This window comes from Sinocyclocheilus rhinocerous, unplaced genomic scaffold (genome assembly GCF_001515625.1).
Source record: "Sinocyclocheilus rhinocerous isolate Xijiao unplaced genomic scaffold, SAMN03320098_v1.1 scaffold459, whole genome shotgun sequence".
NCBI lineage: Eukaryota > Metazoa > Chordata > Actinopteri > Cypriniformes > Cyprinidae > Sinocyclocheilus > Sinocyclocheilus rhinocerous.
In genome coordinates this window covers 131,328-145,124 of record NW_015666159.1, presented here as the reverse complement: position 1 = coordinate 145,124, position 13,797 = coordinate 131,328, and the positions used below count along the sequence as shown (strand labels likewise).

The 13,797-nt window shown below is 36.1% G+C and overlaps 2 protein-coding genes across 2 annotated transcripts; one reads left to right on the top strand and one right to left on the bottom strand.

The window, feature by feature from the left end:
- Positions 1-1,181: 1,181 nt before the first annotated feature.
- LOC107731776 (gap junction gamma-1 protein-like) lies at positions 1,182-7,794 on the top strand. Its single transcript, XM_016542951.1, has 3 exons — positions 1,182-1,340; positions 4,242-5,405; positions 6,486-7,794. The coding sequence occupies exons 2-3, from the start codon at positions 4,268-4,270 to the stop codon at positions 6,497-6,499; spliced, it is 1,152 nt and encodes a 383-aa protein (XP_016398437.1). The 5' UTR covers positions 1,182-1,340; positions 4,242-4,267; the 3' UTR covers positions 6,500-7,794.
- Positions 7,795-10,027: 2,233 nt separating this feature from the next.
- On the bottom strand, positions 10,028-12,062 carry LOC107731770 (inhibin alpha chain-like). The gene is made up of 2 exons (XM_016542944.1): positions 11,711-12,062; positions 10,028-10,824 (listed from the first exon to the last, which is right to left on the bottom strand). Exons 1-2 carry the CDS (start codon positions 12,018-12,020, stop codon positions 10,091-10,093), a joined length of 1,044 nt encoding a protein of 347 aa, XP_016398430.1. The 5' UTR covers positions 12,021-12,062; the 3' UTR covers positions 10,028-10,090.
- Between the last annotated feature and the right edge of the window lie 1,735 nt (positions 12,063-13,797).

Here is a 13,797-nt window from a genome sequence, read left to right as displayed (position 1 = left end):
TTTTTTTTGCACAGCTGTTCCAATACTATTATTATTGATGCGTTTACGCGGATCTAAGGTTTTTTTTCCCTCTCTCTCACATTCTCACTTTCTCTTTCTGTATGGTCTAGCAGTTTTGCAGCAATTAGTTTTGTGATATTTTCCAATGCTTGGTGACTGTGAAGTATGAAATCTGTTTACACAGCGTGTTGCCATGTTTTATGACAAAAAAGACTTCGCATTAGACAAATCCACATTATTAACTTAAGTTATATTGAATACAATCAAATTAGTCATCTGTATTTTTTCTTCAACATTATTATGGGCTGTGTCAGATATATGCTAAATAAATAAATGTATATTAAAACACACACATACAACTGGACAGCTGCTGCAACATCCCGTAAACCTTGCAGAGACTTGTCAAACCTATAGTTCACATCTGAATGTTAAGCAATATTTTGTGTTTGTGAGGGAAAAGGAATGCCTCATCTGAAATATTTAAGTGAAATGAAAGAGGAAAAATCTTTAACATTATAGCTTACATAAGTTGCAGCTTGGCCCTGTTACATTTGGAGATTGCTTTTCTTGGATGCTGATATGTGTGACAAGGAACTGAGAATGCCTGTTAACTTTCAATTAAATTCCTGAATTTTAATTTAATTTGAAGTGAGGAAGCAAACAAGATACATAATTACAATTTGAATTAAAGGAAGTAGAATTAAAAGTGTATTTTGTAACTAGAAAAATTATGTTCATCAATACGAAGTTTTATAGGTTATAGACTGAAAAAAAACTCTTTAAGACAAACAGTACTGAGACAGACATCTGCAGATATGCCACCTATTAAAATTTATATTTAGTTGATATATTTTATTATATTTAATAAATTAACTTTGATTTTATAGGGGAAATATTTACTTATTTACATCTGTTGATTTTTATAGCGAGAGTTCGACTTTTGAGACGTGTCCAAGTCACTTCATGTTTTTTCTTTCTTTTTTTTAATATATACAGTATATTATCATCATATTCTTAAATATTACATATTGACCATTCCTGATAACTCATATATTTTATAGTCAATATTTACGGTGGATACTGAATGATTTTATTTTTTTATTTTTATTTTTTGGTCGGAAGACGACTGAGCTCAGGTTTCAAGTTTAAAGGCCTTGCGTGTGGGTGTAGAGGAGGTGAAAACGCTGTTTAGGATGGATGCTCACGTGGTGTGGCTTCCAAACAGTGTATGGGTTAACGTGAAAAAAGGGGTTGGAAGTAAATTAAATCTGAGTTTTGGTCAAACATATAAGTATTGTCAACAGCTGAGCACAGGAGCACTAATCACCTGTTAGACGAAGGTATGTGAATGTTTTTGTTGTTTCTTACCTGTTTAAGGTGTACTGGTGCTGCTCATTTACCGGAGCAACATGTGACTTTTTGAGTATTTTCTTTTCGTTGTCGTTGATGCAAAGTTGTCGCGTATAAAACTTAAAAGATTATTTCTTTCTTTTAAAAATAAAGTTTAATCAGCTCAGTATGCCAAAGAAACTTTATTATACCGATTAATAAATCGATTGTCAAATGTAACTAAAAAACCTGTCGAGGTAATTTAAAAACGTATAGTAGAGCTGGGTAAAAAAAAAAAAAAAAAAGATTAAAAAAAGATTATTATTATAGGCCACAATAATTTATACTTTTTTAACTCTGGCATGTCTGTTTGTACCCTAAAAGTCTTGTTGAAAAACACATCACTCTCCTTTTAGAAGTTTGAATAGTCAGACACCCATCAACGATCATTCTGCTCAGCTTGAACTTTAGGTATGTTATGGTGTATGGGTGTTATTTGCATTGTGTGTCATGTCTTATTTATTTTGTGGGATGATGAGGGACAGTCAATTCAGAGAGTACTGTGGCAAAGTATGCACTGTTGTGTTTCTACAAGCAGTTGTCTTCTGTGGCCTATCTGTACCACAAGCCTAGAGAGAACTCGTCACCATCGATCTGTTATTTGATATTAAATAAAATGCTGTAATCACTGTATTGTAACACATCACTATACAATCAACACTTAGTAGCTTTACTGTTTCAACAGTGGCAATGGAATGTGAATTGTCTGAGTACACCCATGCTTTTCACAACTCCTCCTTCTAGCTTTCTGACCACAGAACCTCAGTCTTGGTTCATGTCAGGTAGTGACCTGCTGTGACTTGTCCTTATATTTGAAGCTCCAGCTCACAGGTGAGGTTGCTGATGTTGGCATGCAGCTACTCAGTACATTTCCATTAAAGGACATAGCAAATATGATTAATTTTCTCATGTTTGAGTTATTGGCCTAATGATAATAAATAATATAAAACAAAATGTAAAAACAAACAAAAAAAATAATTCAGTTATTATATGTTTTTATTTACAGTTACATATAAATAATCTTAACCTGTGGTTCACTTTTAATGCAGTGAAACTAAATTTTTTTTTGTACATTAAGCTGCATATCATTCAAATCCATTGAGAAACTTAAGGGTCAGAAGTCATTTGGTTTATTCCTTTGTTGGCACATAAATTATGTGCACTACACTATAGATTTTTACAAAAGTGCTCTCATGTGCACAAATCCTACATTTATAAGAATGTATATCTGCTGTAACACCAACATTCATGGAAAAGGTAAAAAGTAGATTGAATGGGTACCACTCACTATGGATTTTTTTTTACTTGTATGCTGTCCTCAAATAAATAAATAAATAGGGTGATGCACTTCATTAAAAGAATGACAAGTAGCCTTAATTAAGTAAATTACCTTAAGTAAAAAATATAAATTTTTGAAAAACTGTTAATAATAAAATCCATGTTGTCCAACATGCAGGAAGAATATATATATATATATCTTTATAACAGAGAGCTACTGTACAAACCCCACTTTGTATGAAGCTCAAGTCTTAAAAGCATCAGATAAGTTGAAAATGGCAAGGTTAGTTTAGGTTGTAAAATGTCATTTTGCTCTGGTTACGCCACATGAAACTTTAAAACCTTTGAATTGAACTTTTAAATCTTTTCTTGAAAATGATTTAAAAGCTTTTATGAATACAGGTGCTTTTCTAACTTGACATGTTTTAAACTAGAGTTTTTTTGTTTTTGCTTTGTCAAGAGTAGAAGTTTTGTATCAGATGTTTTTACTTCTCTGTCGTATTGGGCACTTATACTGTATGTCATTAACCCTTAGGCTGAACATGATTTCCATTAAGAAGTTCGCCACTGTATGCTGATAAACAGAAGCTATAGCTCTGTAACGGAGGTTTGTGTGTGTATCAAGTGTGTGTCTGTGTGTATTGAACACTGACACCTGCTGGAGCTCCAATGTTCATCATCAGAACAGAATGAAGCACTTACAATGTCAAATAATAATATAAGGTGTTACAGCATTAAAGGAGTCATATGATGCAATTTCAAGTTTTCCGTTCTCTTTGGAGTGTTACAAGCTGTTTGTGCATAGATAAGATCCCTAAAGTTGCAAAGACTAAAGTCTCAAACCCAAAGAGATATTCTATTTAAAAGTTAAGACTCGTCCACGCCCTCCTAAAACGCCTTGTTTAAACGCCCCCACGTCTACGTCACTGTGTGGGAAGATTTGCATAACACCGGCCAAATGTTCACACAACGAAAGCAGGCATGGACTGTTTCCTGAACCTGGGAGAGTAGCCTACAATGCCGGTTGTGCTCAAAGGTTGTTTCTATAAAGCGGGGCAATACCAACTTTGCAAGGGCAGTCTGGTGCTTCTGACTCACAGCCTGTAAGTACATTTTCATATTTAAAGAATTTGCCACTGATGATTCAAATGTGAGTTTTGAGCAGTGTAGAGTAGCGCTTGTTGTTTGTTGTTTCTCCGATCACAAATGCAGACATGGTTTAATGTTTGCGCGGCGCGATCCAACGCAACGCGTAAAAAGACAGTATAAGTCATTAAAATCTGTAATTATGTCCCCTGGATGCAACAAATGCCTCATTTGTAATGGGTTTTGTCTCGTCGCGCCGGTACACGGCATCATATGGTAAGGGGCGTAACATTTCCGTCACACGCTTGAGGTTTTCAGCCAATCACAACACACTGGATAGCTGGCCAATCAGCGTATAACAATTACGATATTATCACAGACGATATATATCGCACACCCCTACTTGAACCCTTTTAATTGTAAAGTTGTGTGTTCCAAATTCAATGCCTCTACAATCACATTATCTGTTTTTTTTTCTTCTTCTGCAGATCAGGTCTCTTGTGTTGGTGGCAACATGAGTTGGAGCTTCTTGACACGCTTGCTTGATGAGATCTCCAACCATTCCACATTTGTGGGAAAGATCTGGCTCACACTCCTCATTATCTTTCGAATTGTTCTGACAGTGGTAGGCGGTGAGACAATCTATCAAGATGAACAGAGCAAGTTTGTATGCAATACTGCACAACCCGGTTGTGAAAATGTGTGCTATGATGCATTTGCACCTCTATCACACGTCCGATTCTGGGTTTTTCAAATCATTATGATCACCACGCCGTCTATTATGTACCTGGGCTTTGCCATGCACAAAATCGCTCGAATGGCTGATGACGAATACCGACCACGCAAGCGCAAACTGCTGTCTATGGTTCATCGAGGTGTGAGCCGTGACTATGACGAGGCTTACGAAATGGATGATGAAGTTCCCATGATCTTGGAGGAGATTAAGCCCTCTGAAAAGGATAGTAAAGCGGTAGCTGCAGCCAAGTCTGCCCCTGCATCCGATGCTAAGTCTGCGAAGCATGACGGTCGTCGTCGCATCAAGAGAGATGGTCTCATGAAGGTGTATGTGCTACAGTTGATCTCTCGCGTTGCCTTTGAGATAGCCTTCCTTTTTGGCCAGTATGTTTTGTATGGTTTTGAAGTTGTGCCATCCTACATTTGCACCCGAAGCCCATGCCCACACACTGTGGACTGCTTTGTCTCGCGTCCCACTGAAAAGACCATCTTCCTGGTCATCATGTATGTTGTCAGTATACTCTGCCTGGCGCTGACTGTGCTGGAAATCCTTCATCTGGGAATCGGTGGTGTGAGGGACACTCTTCGTAGTCGATCAGCTCGGAGGCTTCCCATACACAAGTCATCCACTATCTGTCACCGCCTTGCCAGTGCACCCCCGGGATATCAGGCTGTCCTGAAAAAGGACTCCACTGGCAAGCTTAAGGCTGAGTTCTTGGGAGACTCGGGACGGGAGTCATTGGGTGATGCTAACACTGGTCTACAGAGACCCCTGAAAATGCGACATCTGGACCAGGCCTACCACCATGAGGATGTTGGGGCTTCACGCAGCAGTGGTCCAGACTCTAACAGCATTGCTGTTGAGCAAAACCGACTCAACCTAGCTCAGGAGGACTATGTCAGCTCCAAGGAAAAAGGTTTGTTTTGGGCTACACTTCTTTCACATCACGTTTGTATAAGTACGATTTGAAATGAACACCCACCAAACGCGGGTGGAAATCAACCATCGCGGGTAACGCTATTAACTCATTAAGGAAAAGTGTGGTCACATTTACCATTGCTCTGCAAATTTTTGTGGGTGAAATCCACAAGCTGCTTCATTTGAAATTGACAGTGGATATTTTTTTCCCGTGATAATATTTGCTGAAATATCGCTATTGTGTCCACACATTTAGCCTATCACTTTGCATATCACCATTATCAGAGCATCCGGACTTAGCAAAACAATGCACTAGGGTACACTCGGGAAGAGATTAGAGACCACTTTTTCAGCATGTTCTTTTACTCACTAGGCATCTAATAAATGCTGCATATCCAATAATTTTGTGTGTCCTTATGCAGACACAAAAAGCACCCTCTGGCATCTTTATTGCAATACTGCCGGTAAACTCATAGCTTTCAGTAAGAAACATTTGCCGTAAATATACTGATGCAAAGTTCATAGGAATTTTATCATCATGAAATCATATGCTTGCATACATGATATATTGTGGCATGATTTCATCATTATCGGATGCCTTGGGAGTGAGAATGACTTTTGTGAGGAAATAGCTGATAACCTTACAAAGTTTTGCTAGTTTTCAGCATGTTTGCAATTAAACTTTCAACTAAATAAACGTTACAACTAAATAAATTGTTTTATAAGAGAAGTCACAGAAAAGGTTAAGGCTGGTAGGATTCAGTATAATAAATAGTAATATTAATAATAAATATATAATTTTATAATGAATATATTTAAATCTATGCTTTGATAAACAGGTTTATTTCTGATATTTTTGTTATTGATAGAAGTTTAAAAATTCAGTAGCCAAATTGGCTGGTGAATAAGTTATATTCAAACTCTGTTCATAAGATATAAATCATTAATTCCAGTCAGATCTGAAGTGCATCTCGTCGTACAGTAAATTGTCATGTTTTAATGTGATTTTTGTGCACTTTTTGATATTTGATGATATTTGATATTTAATAATATATATTTTCCTTTTCTGTTTTTAAAGAGGGTCATGCTTGAAGAGACTAACAGCTTTCCAACTCCAGGCTGAGATGTACATTTTGGTGGGCAGTTTTTGACAAGATTTCCTGTTCATCTTGCATTGAATACACCAACTCAAGGCTGAGATACAAATAATGGAGAGCAGTTATTGACATGATTTTGTGTGCTCCTCTAAATGCATATCAGAAGAAGTATTACTTACAGTATTAAAACCATAGCTGCCAAATTTAAAGACTAGAGAAACACCAGCTCTTATAATCCACATTACTGTTCCTTTCTTTACCAAGCAATTATATTTGTTCATAGTGTATTGTAACAACAGCATGAGAACAAAGACACATTCCCTGTGTTGGTGAAGATATTTATAAATATTGTTCATTATTATCAGTTTTAGCAAATCAGTATTAATTGAAGCCTTTAGCCAAAATTCACAGATCATCCTGTTCAGATTATTACAATGAAATGAAAGATGTATGTGTCTTTGTCTGAAAAACAGAAGTGTTTGTGTTTTGTTATGTTGCTTTTTGATTGGAGTACAGTCCTGTGTGGTCTAATATTTTTGGAACATTGTCTTGTATGAAAATATTGTAGGTTGAGGGAAGACATTTTTCGAACAGTAGCAAGGGCACAATAAATGTTGTCTGTTTGTCTTGTTGATGTGCATTTAGAGGATTTTGTATTTAGACATTTTGAATAAAACTATTGCAATACATGTGCATCTGACCAGATTTTAAAAAATATATATAAAAACCTGGAAAATTCTTGAATTTTTTATTAAAAGGTGTCATGCTTTGTATTACTGTTAAAAAATAATCTATGCAACATGCTCTTGCATTACTTCGTATGTTACATATCTGTGGTTTACATGGGATTTATGGGAAACTGGAATTCAGATTTTGCAATGACGTTATATAGATGCACACTATTTGTGTCTTTGGTCATGTGTACATTATTGGTGACCCAAGTAATATTTAAAACAACGTTTTACATCTTAGCAAAGGAATAGTACTTTGACAAATATGTTTGAAATGTAGACTCATATGAGATGAAGACCGTTATTGTTTGACAAATGATTTTTTTATAACCTCATTTGCTAAATGAATAAATGTATTTAAATGACTCCAGTTGTGCCAGTGGCCTAGAAATACCTGTTAATACCTGTATTTAATGGATCCCGTCTTACAGTTGCTGCCATGTTGATATTAGACATAAAAATCCAAATTCATGGTTGTATCAGTGGCCTACAACATTGTTTGGTGCCTCTTTAAAAAATAAATGTGTCCTTTGTTTCTTACCCTCAGCATTTGACTCTAATAAGAATGGTACAGTCTTGTAAAGGGTGTGATAGTACAACTGCTAAAAATCTGACCTGGTAAGCCAAAAGTCCTGTGTTTAAATCATAGTACAGATATTCCGTTTCACTATGCCCCTGCAAACCTAACATGCTTTTTGGGGCTAATAATTTAGTTTGTAAAATAATCAACAGCATTTAACACATTATGCTTTAATGTATTCTTCTGAACATTATTTTGAGATTCATTATTAATCAGTAACACATTTGAATGATGCCCTAGGGCAGGGGTAGGCAAGTTCGGTCCTAGAGAGCCGCAGTCCTGCAGAGTTCATCTCCAACCCTGAAAACAAAACTCACCTGCCTATAGCCTTAGTAATCCTGAAGACATTGATTAGCTTGTTCAGGTGTGTTTGATTAGGGTTGGAGCTGAACTCTGCAGGACTGCGGCTCTCTAGGACTGAACTTGCCTACCCCTGCCCTAGATTAAAAACAAAAAGTGTTTAACCCTCTGGGCCTCTTCGGTTATTTTTGACTGAATAAATTTATATTTCCGAAATTTTTTAAATCGTGGCTTCATCGTAATGAGATGACACTTGGTGACTTTTGTCACGTTAGCTATGTGAACACACAAAAAAATCATGGACATGATTCGGATATGTTAAAGGGTCAAAAAAAAAAAGTCACACTTGGCTCCTTCGCGGTCAAAAATGACTGACATAGGAAATGAATGGGAAATACGAAAAAAATACAAAAACTCAGAGAATATTTTGGTGGTACAAACTACAAATCAGCTACTGTGTAGAACAAAAGTGCACAGCAATCAAGGGGTAACTCTCTAAAATATCAAGAGTGCAAAATAGACACCCACGTACACACACACACACACACACACACACAGAGAAATGAACTGGTAAGACTGCAACAGAGCAAATTTTTTAGAATATTTGAAAAAAAAATACAAAAGATTCTCTCTCTCTCTCTCTCTCTCTCACACACACACACACACACCGAAATCAACTGGTAAGACTGCAACAGCAAATTTTGAGAATATTCAATGATTGATTGAAATCATAATGCAAAACCTGATATTTATCTAACCAAAAATATCTAAACCTTGACAAAAAGTAGTCTTTTAGAATGTCTAAATATATATCTAAAAGTAAAACCTACTGAAATTAAGAAATTATGTCTAAAAAAATAATGGAAATCCAAAGGCCTCTGTATATATGTACTGTATATAGGGAACTATACAGGAGTTTACATGACATTACAAAAGTTTTTTTTGTGTGTGTGTGTGTGTCATCTGGTGGCATAAAAAAAAAAAAACTTGTGTAATGTCATGTAAACTCCTGTATAGTTCCCTATGTGTCACAAGTCACATATTCTAAAAAAATTAGCTCTGTTGCATTCTTACCAGTTCATTTATGTGTGTGTGTGTGTGTGTGTGTGAATTCTCACTTCAAAAATGTTTTCACTCTGTTTTAACATGAAATATTGCATTTATTGAAAAATAATTAAATAAATAAAAATATATTAATTCTAATGGAAAACATAGCTAATTAAAATTGTATAAATATTGCATAGTATCATAAAATCCCCTCAAAATTCTAAATAATAATGTAAAAAATAATAAAACATATTATTAAACAAAAATGTATTGCACTGATGTTTCTGAACAAAAAAGTTACATTTCAAGGCTTTTGACCACGAAAGAGCCAAGTGTGACCCCTAAACGAAGAGGCCCAGAGGGTTAAATAGTGTTTTGATGTAGGGAAGATTATATATACTTTTTTTTTCTGCAGTATCTCATTTAGCTACCCGGGTGAACAATTGTTATTAGAGTAAAAGTGGATAAATATTATATATTCATGATACGTCTATTTTTCAAACATTTGTTCTTTATTGTCAGATATCTGGGTAATGTGCAATTTAAGTATTTTAAAATTATTTTTTAAGAGCTTAGTGTACAAGGTTAAGATGCTTTTCTCTGTAAATGGCTGTTTAATTTAGTACAAATTGTCTTATTTACATAAAGAAATAAACTGCAAAAAGTTCTCATTTGATGTTGTATATGTTTGATAAACATTACTGAGCAAGGTTTTACAGAAAACTGGTGTGTATTAACAAAATTGTAATGTTACTGAAGTTAAGCATTTGATAAAGTTAAATTTACAATCAGAGAAAATATCTTCTTTCACACAATTTTAATGCACACATTATTTGCTTTGATCATTCATTTAAAATAGCTGATTTGTGTTTGAAAAAAACCATACGCGCACTTTACAGATAATCTTAAACTAAGCCACGGCAGAGTGTTAGATGCAGTTGCACTCTTCTGGTATGATGTTAGGCAGGGTCTCGTACTTGAATGAGTATCCCCCATCTGAGGTGGTGGTGAAACGGAGAGACTTCATGCTCTCTGGAACAGGAGCGCAGCACTGGTTGATGCCAAGAAGGGTAGTAGTGCGCTCAGCGCTGGAGCAGTTGCCATGGCAGTAGTAGAAGGTGAAGGCTTTAGGATGTACAATCCAGTTATCCCAGCCAAGGTCCTCGAAGGAGATTTCTATCTGTTCCCTTTTGCAATCTGTGTCGTCAGAAGCAGGTCTCCTGAGCTTTTCGATAGCAGCCGGTGACCAAGGAATTTTGGGCGCTCTGCGTGAGCGGTCGGGGCCACTTGAACGGGTGTGGAGGTGCAAAAAGGGTGTTTTATCTTCTGAATCATAGCAACTACAGGATGGGCAACGGACCTGCAGCATGAAAGGGCCTATAGCCATGGCAATGTGGAGATGGAGGTCTAACTTATAGGTGGTCCAGCCATCAGTGCAGCGTTTGACTGGACTTACAGATGCTTGGAGCAGCTCATGGTAAGAGGTGAGAATGAAAAGGGGCGCTGAAATGTTGCTAGAAGCAATGGCCTCTCCAGCATAGAACCAGAAGTGGGCAGAAGTGATGATGGAGTCCTGGCTGTCCAGGGAGGGCTGAAAGTAGTAAGTAAAGTAACCAGATGCAGCCTCAGAGGAGTTATCAGGCATGTCCTTGCATGTAGACTCTGAAAGTTAATAAAAAAAAAAGGTCAGAATGTACAGCAATTGAAACTATGTTTATGTGTCAAAATAGCCTCTTTGTTTTAAAAAAATGATTTAGTGATTTCAGCCTTAGGTGGGTCAATGATAAGTGTCCATGATAAATAAATAAAATATTTTAAAACATTTAGTTTAAGATATGGCAAATTCTTAGAAGTGTAATTTTTCAATTCATGTTGGTGTCATATGGTTTTGAAAAACTTTTATACAATTTTCAACAATAATGACTCTATACAATAATGAAAAATGCCATGTGGCGTCACTATCACTATCAAAAGTAATACCATGTTTCCCTCCCACATTTAAAACTTAAGTATACACATGTATTAATTCATAAATATCATTAGGTTTTTGGAAAGTCACACCATATGACATTTTACAATCTAACCTTGACCTGTCACAAAAATGTCAAATTATCCAACATTTTAACAGACAGATTTTTTTTCTACATGTTCCTTAATGTTGTTTGCACCACCCATATTAATAAGCAGGGTAGCTGTTTTTCCGCCTTTTCTGTGTTGCTTCACACATGACTTCGATTTTACTTACAAACGTTTTTCAAATATTTATAAGTAGCAAAGCTGAAAGAAATAACAATAATCAATAATTATGCCAAACTACTACCATCCCTCCACCCAAACCAAATCACAGAGTTAAGGCAGAAATTGAAAGCATGCTTTTAGAATATGTGTATTAGAATATGTGTATTAAAGCTATTGTATGTATGAATTCCACAAAAATATTATGACTAAATTAATACATAATCAAACAAGGAGCCGAGAATCTTACCAAATATCATGATGTTAGACATTATTGTTTTTCATATAGCTACTGGACATGAAACAAGCTCACCTGAGCTTGGGAACAGAATGACCTGTGAGGACTCCTGATGGTGTCTTCTTTCCACTCTTGTCTCCCTAGTCATTCGCGAAGCTACATAATGCACAACTTTGTTCACCGCTTGCTGTGTTGGCAGCTGAAGCACTGGCAGAGGAGGCTCATCCATCCCCAAACTGTCAAGGATCCGACTTTTCAGCCAGCCAAGCACCATGTCACGCGGTAATTCGTCTCCTTGGCAGGCCTGGACCATTGGAGGTGACAACAAAGCCCACAACATCAGGGCACAAGCGAATGAAGGCAAAGAGCTGGTCAGGCTAAACATCCTCAAAACTAAGGTTAAAATCAGACACTGAAAATTGCAGGCTCAAAAAAAAAGTGATTTGTATAGAAGGTTTTCAAAGATATATACAGCAAGTTCTTAAAGAAATCACTAAACACTTTTTGATTCGCTGTTTCATGAGAGAGCTGGAATCAAACGCTGTCTTGCAGATCTGTCTGGTAGAAAAAGTCTGTGACTGTTTTTTTGTTACACTCCAACAAATGGCAATCATTGTTTGGGTTCATGCTATCACAGTGTGGACAGGACAAAACAGCTTTTGAGATTACAATCCTTCGAGTCAGTTTCTTTCCCCATTCCCTTGTCCTTGAAGGGAATTGACACAGTATAACAGAAGGATTTTTAAAATTTATTTTTGGTCAGAAAGTAGATTTACACAAAAGCTGATCATGCTTTTATTCCTCCGGCCTGCTTGACGTGTTTAACTTATCTTAAATTCAGAAGCCCATAATATTTATTATGTGAATGTGATGCTATTGCACTTTGCCTTGTAAGTCAAAGGTGACCCCTGAACTGAATTAGGTCTGAAGACACCATATGACTCAGTTGACACCTGGTCTTAAAGGGATAGTTGACTCGAAAATGAAAATTCTGTCATCATTTACTCACTGTCATGTTGTTCCATGATCCATTATTTAATTTGTTTGTATGACTTACTTATTACTGTGAAACATAATAAATAAATAAATAAATAAAAAATACAAATGCATTATTTTGTGGGCCACTGAAGAAAACAAAATCATACAGGTTTAGAACAACATGTGCATGAGCAATAATTACAGAGTTTTCCGGGTTGGGGTGAACTATCCCTTAAAAAAATTTACATGTACTCAGTGCTAATACAAGTGTACATGTCATCCAAAAAATTTTGTGATAAATCACATACGGAGGCAGCCAGAGACATATTTTTCCACATCACATTCGTAGTGTAACTGTTAAATTTTCCTTCTGCACCCTGAAAGCAGAATGAGGGCTCCTTACCTGCCAATCAATCAATAAAACAAGTTTTTTTAGATTTTAACTATATTATTTTGTGGCTGTATAGTGGCTCTGTATTGGCTGTAATGATTATATATTCTTGATCATTTTATTGTTGCCTCTTATCAAAATTCTTTATATTGGCCAAATCTTATTCTTTGTCCTCTGTAAGATTTTTGTTGACAGTTCGGATACTATGACACCTGCTTTCCCACAGTATAAAATGTGAGCTTGAAAAGAACAAACAAGATAATGCATTATCAAATGTTTGACCTTGGTTGTGCAAATGTCTCTGCCTTGTGCTTTGCCTGTGTCTTGGCAGGGCTATTCTTAAATATAGAAGATCAGTTCAGTCACTTGCCACTTCACATACAGCACCAGAATGTATAAATGGTGAAGATCAGATCTTTAATATTCAAATATTTCAAATATTCAATGGTTTCGCTGAGCTAATATTAGCTGAGTCACCATTTTAAATGTTGACAGTCTTTTTTTAGTCTTTGGCAAACACTTTGACACCTTAGTTTTGTTAGTCACATGTGTCTGGTTTAGATTTAGACCATTGTACTAATGGGTGCGGTACATATGGATTTCTTCTACTTTTAAATAGTCAAAATAATAGAATATGCATCAAAATAATAACAGGATACATGCGGAAGATGTCTAAGCTTCCGCACTGTTCCAGCAGGTGGGGTAAACCTACAAGGAGTGCAGTTTGCAAATGGCTTAGCATTATTATACTTTTTTTTTTTCAGGAAGAGATCAGTTTTGCAGTCTGCATAAT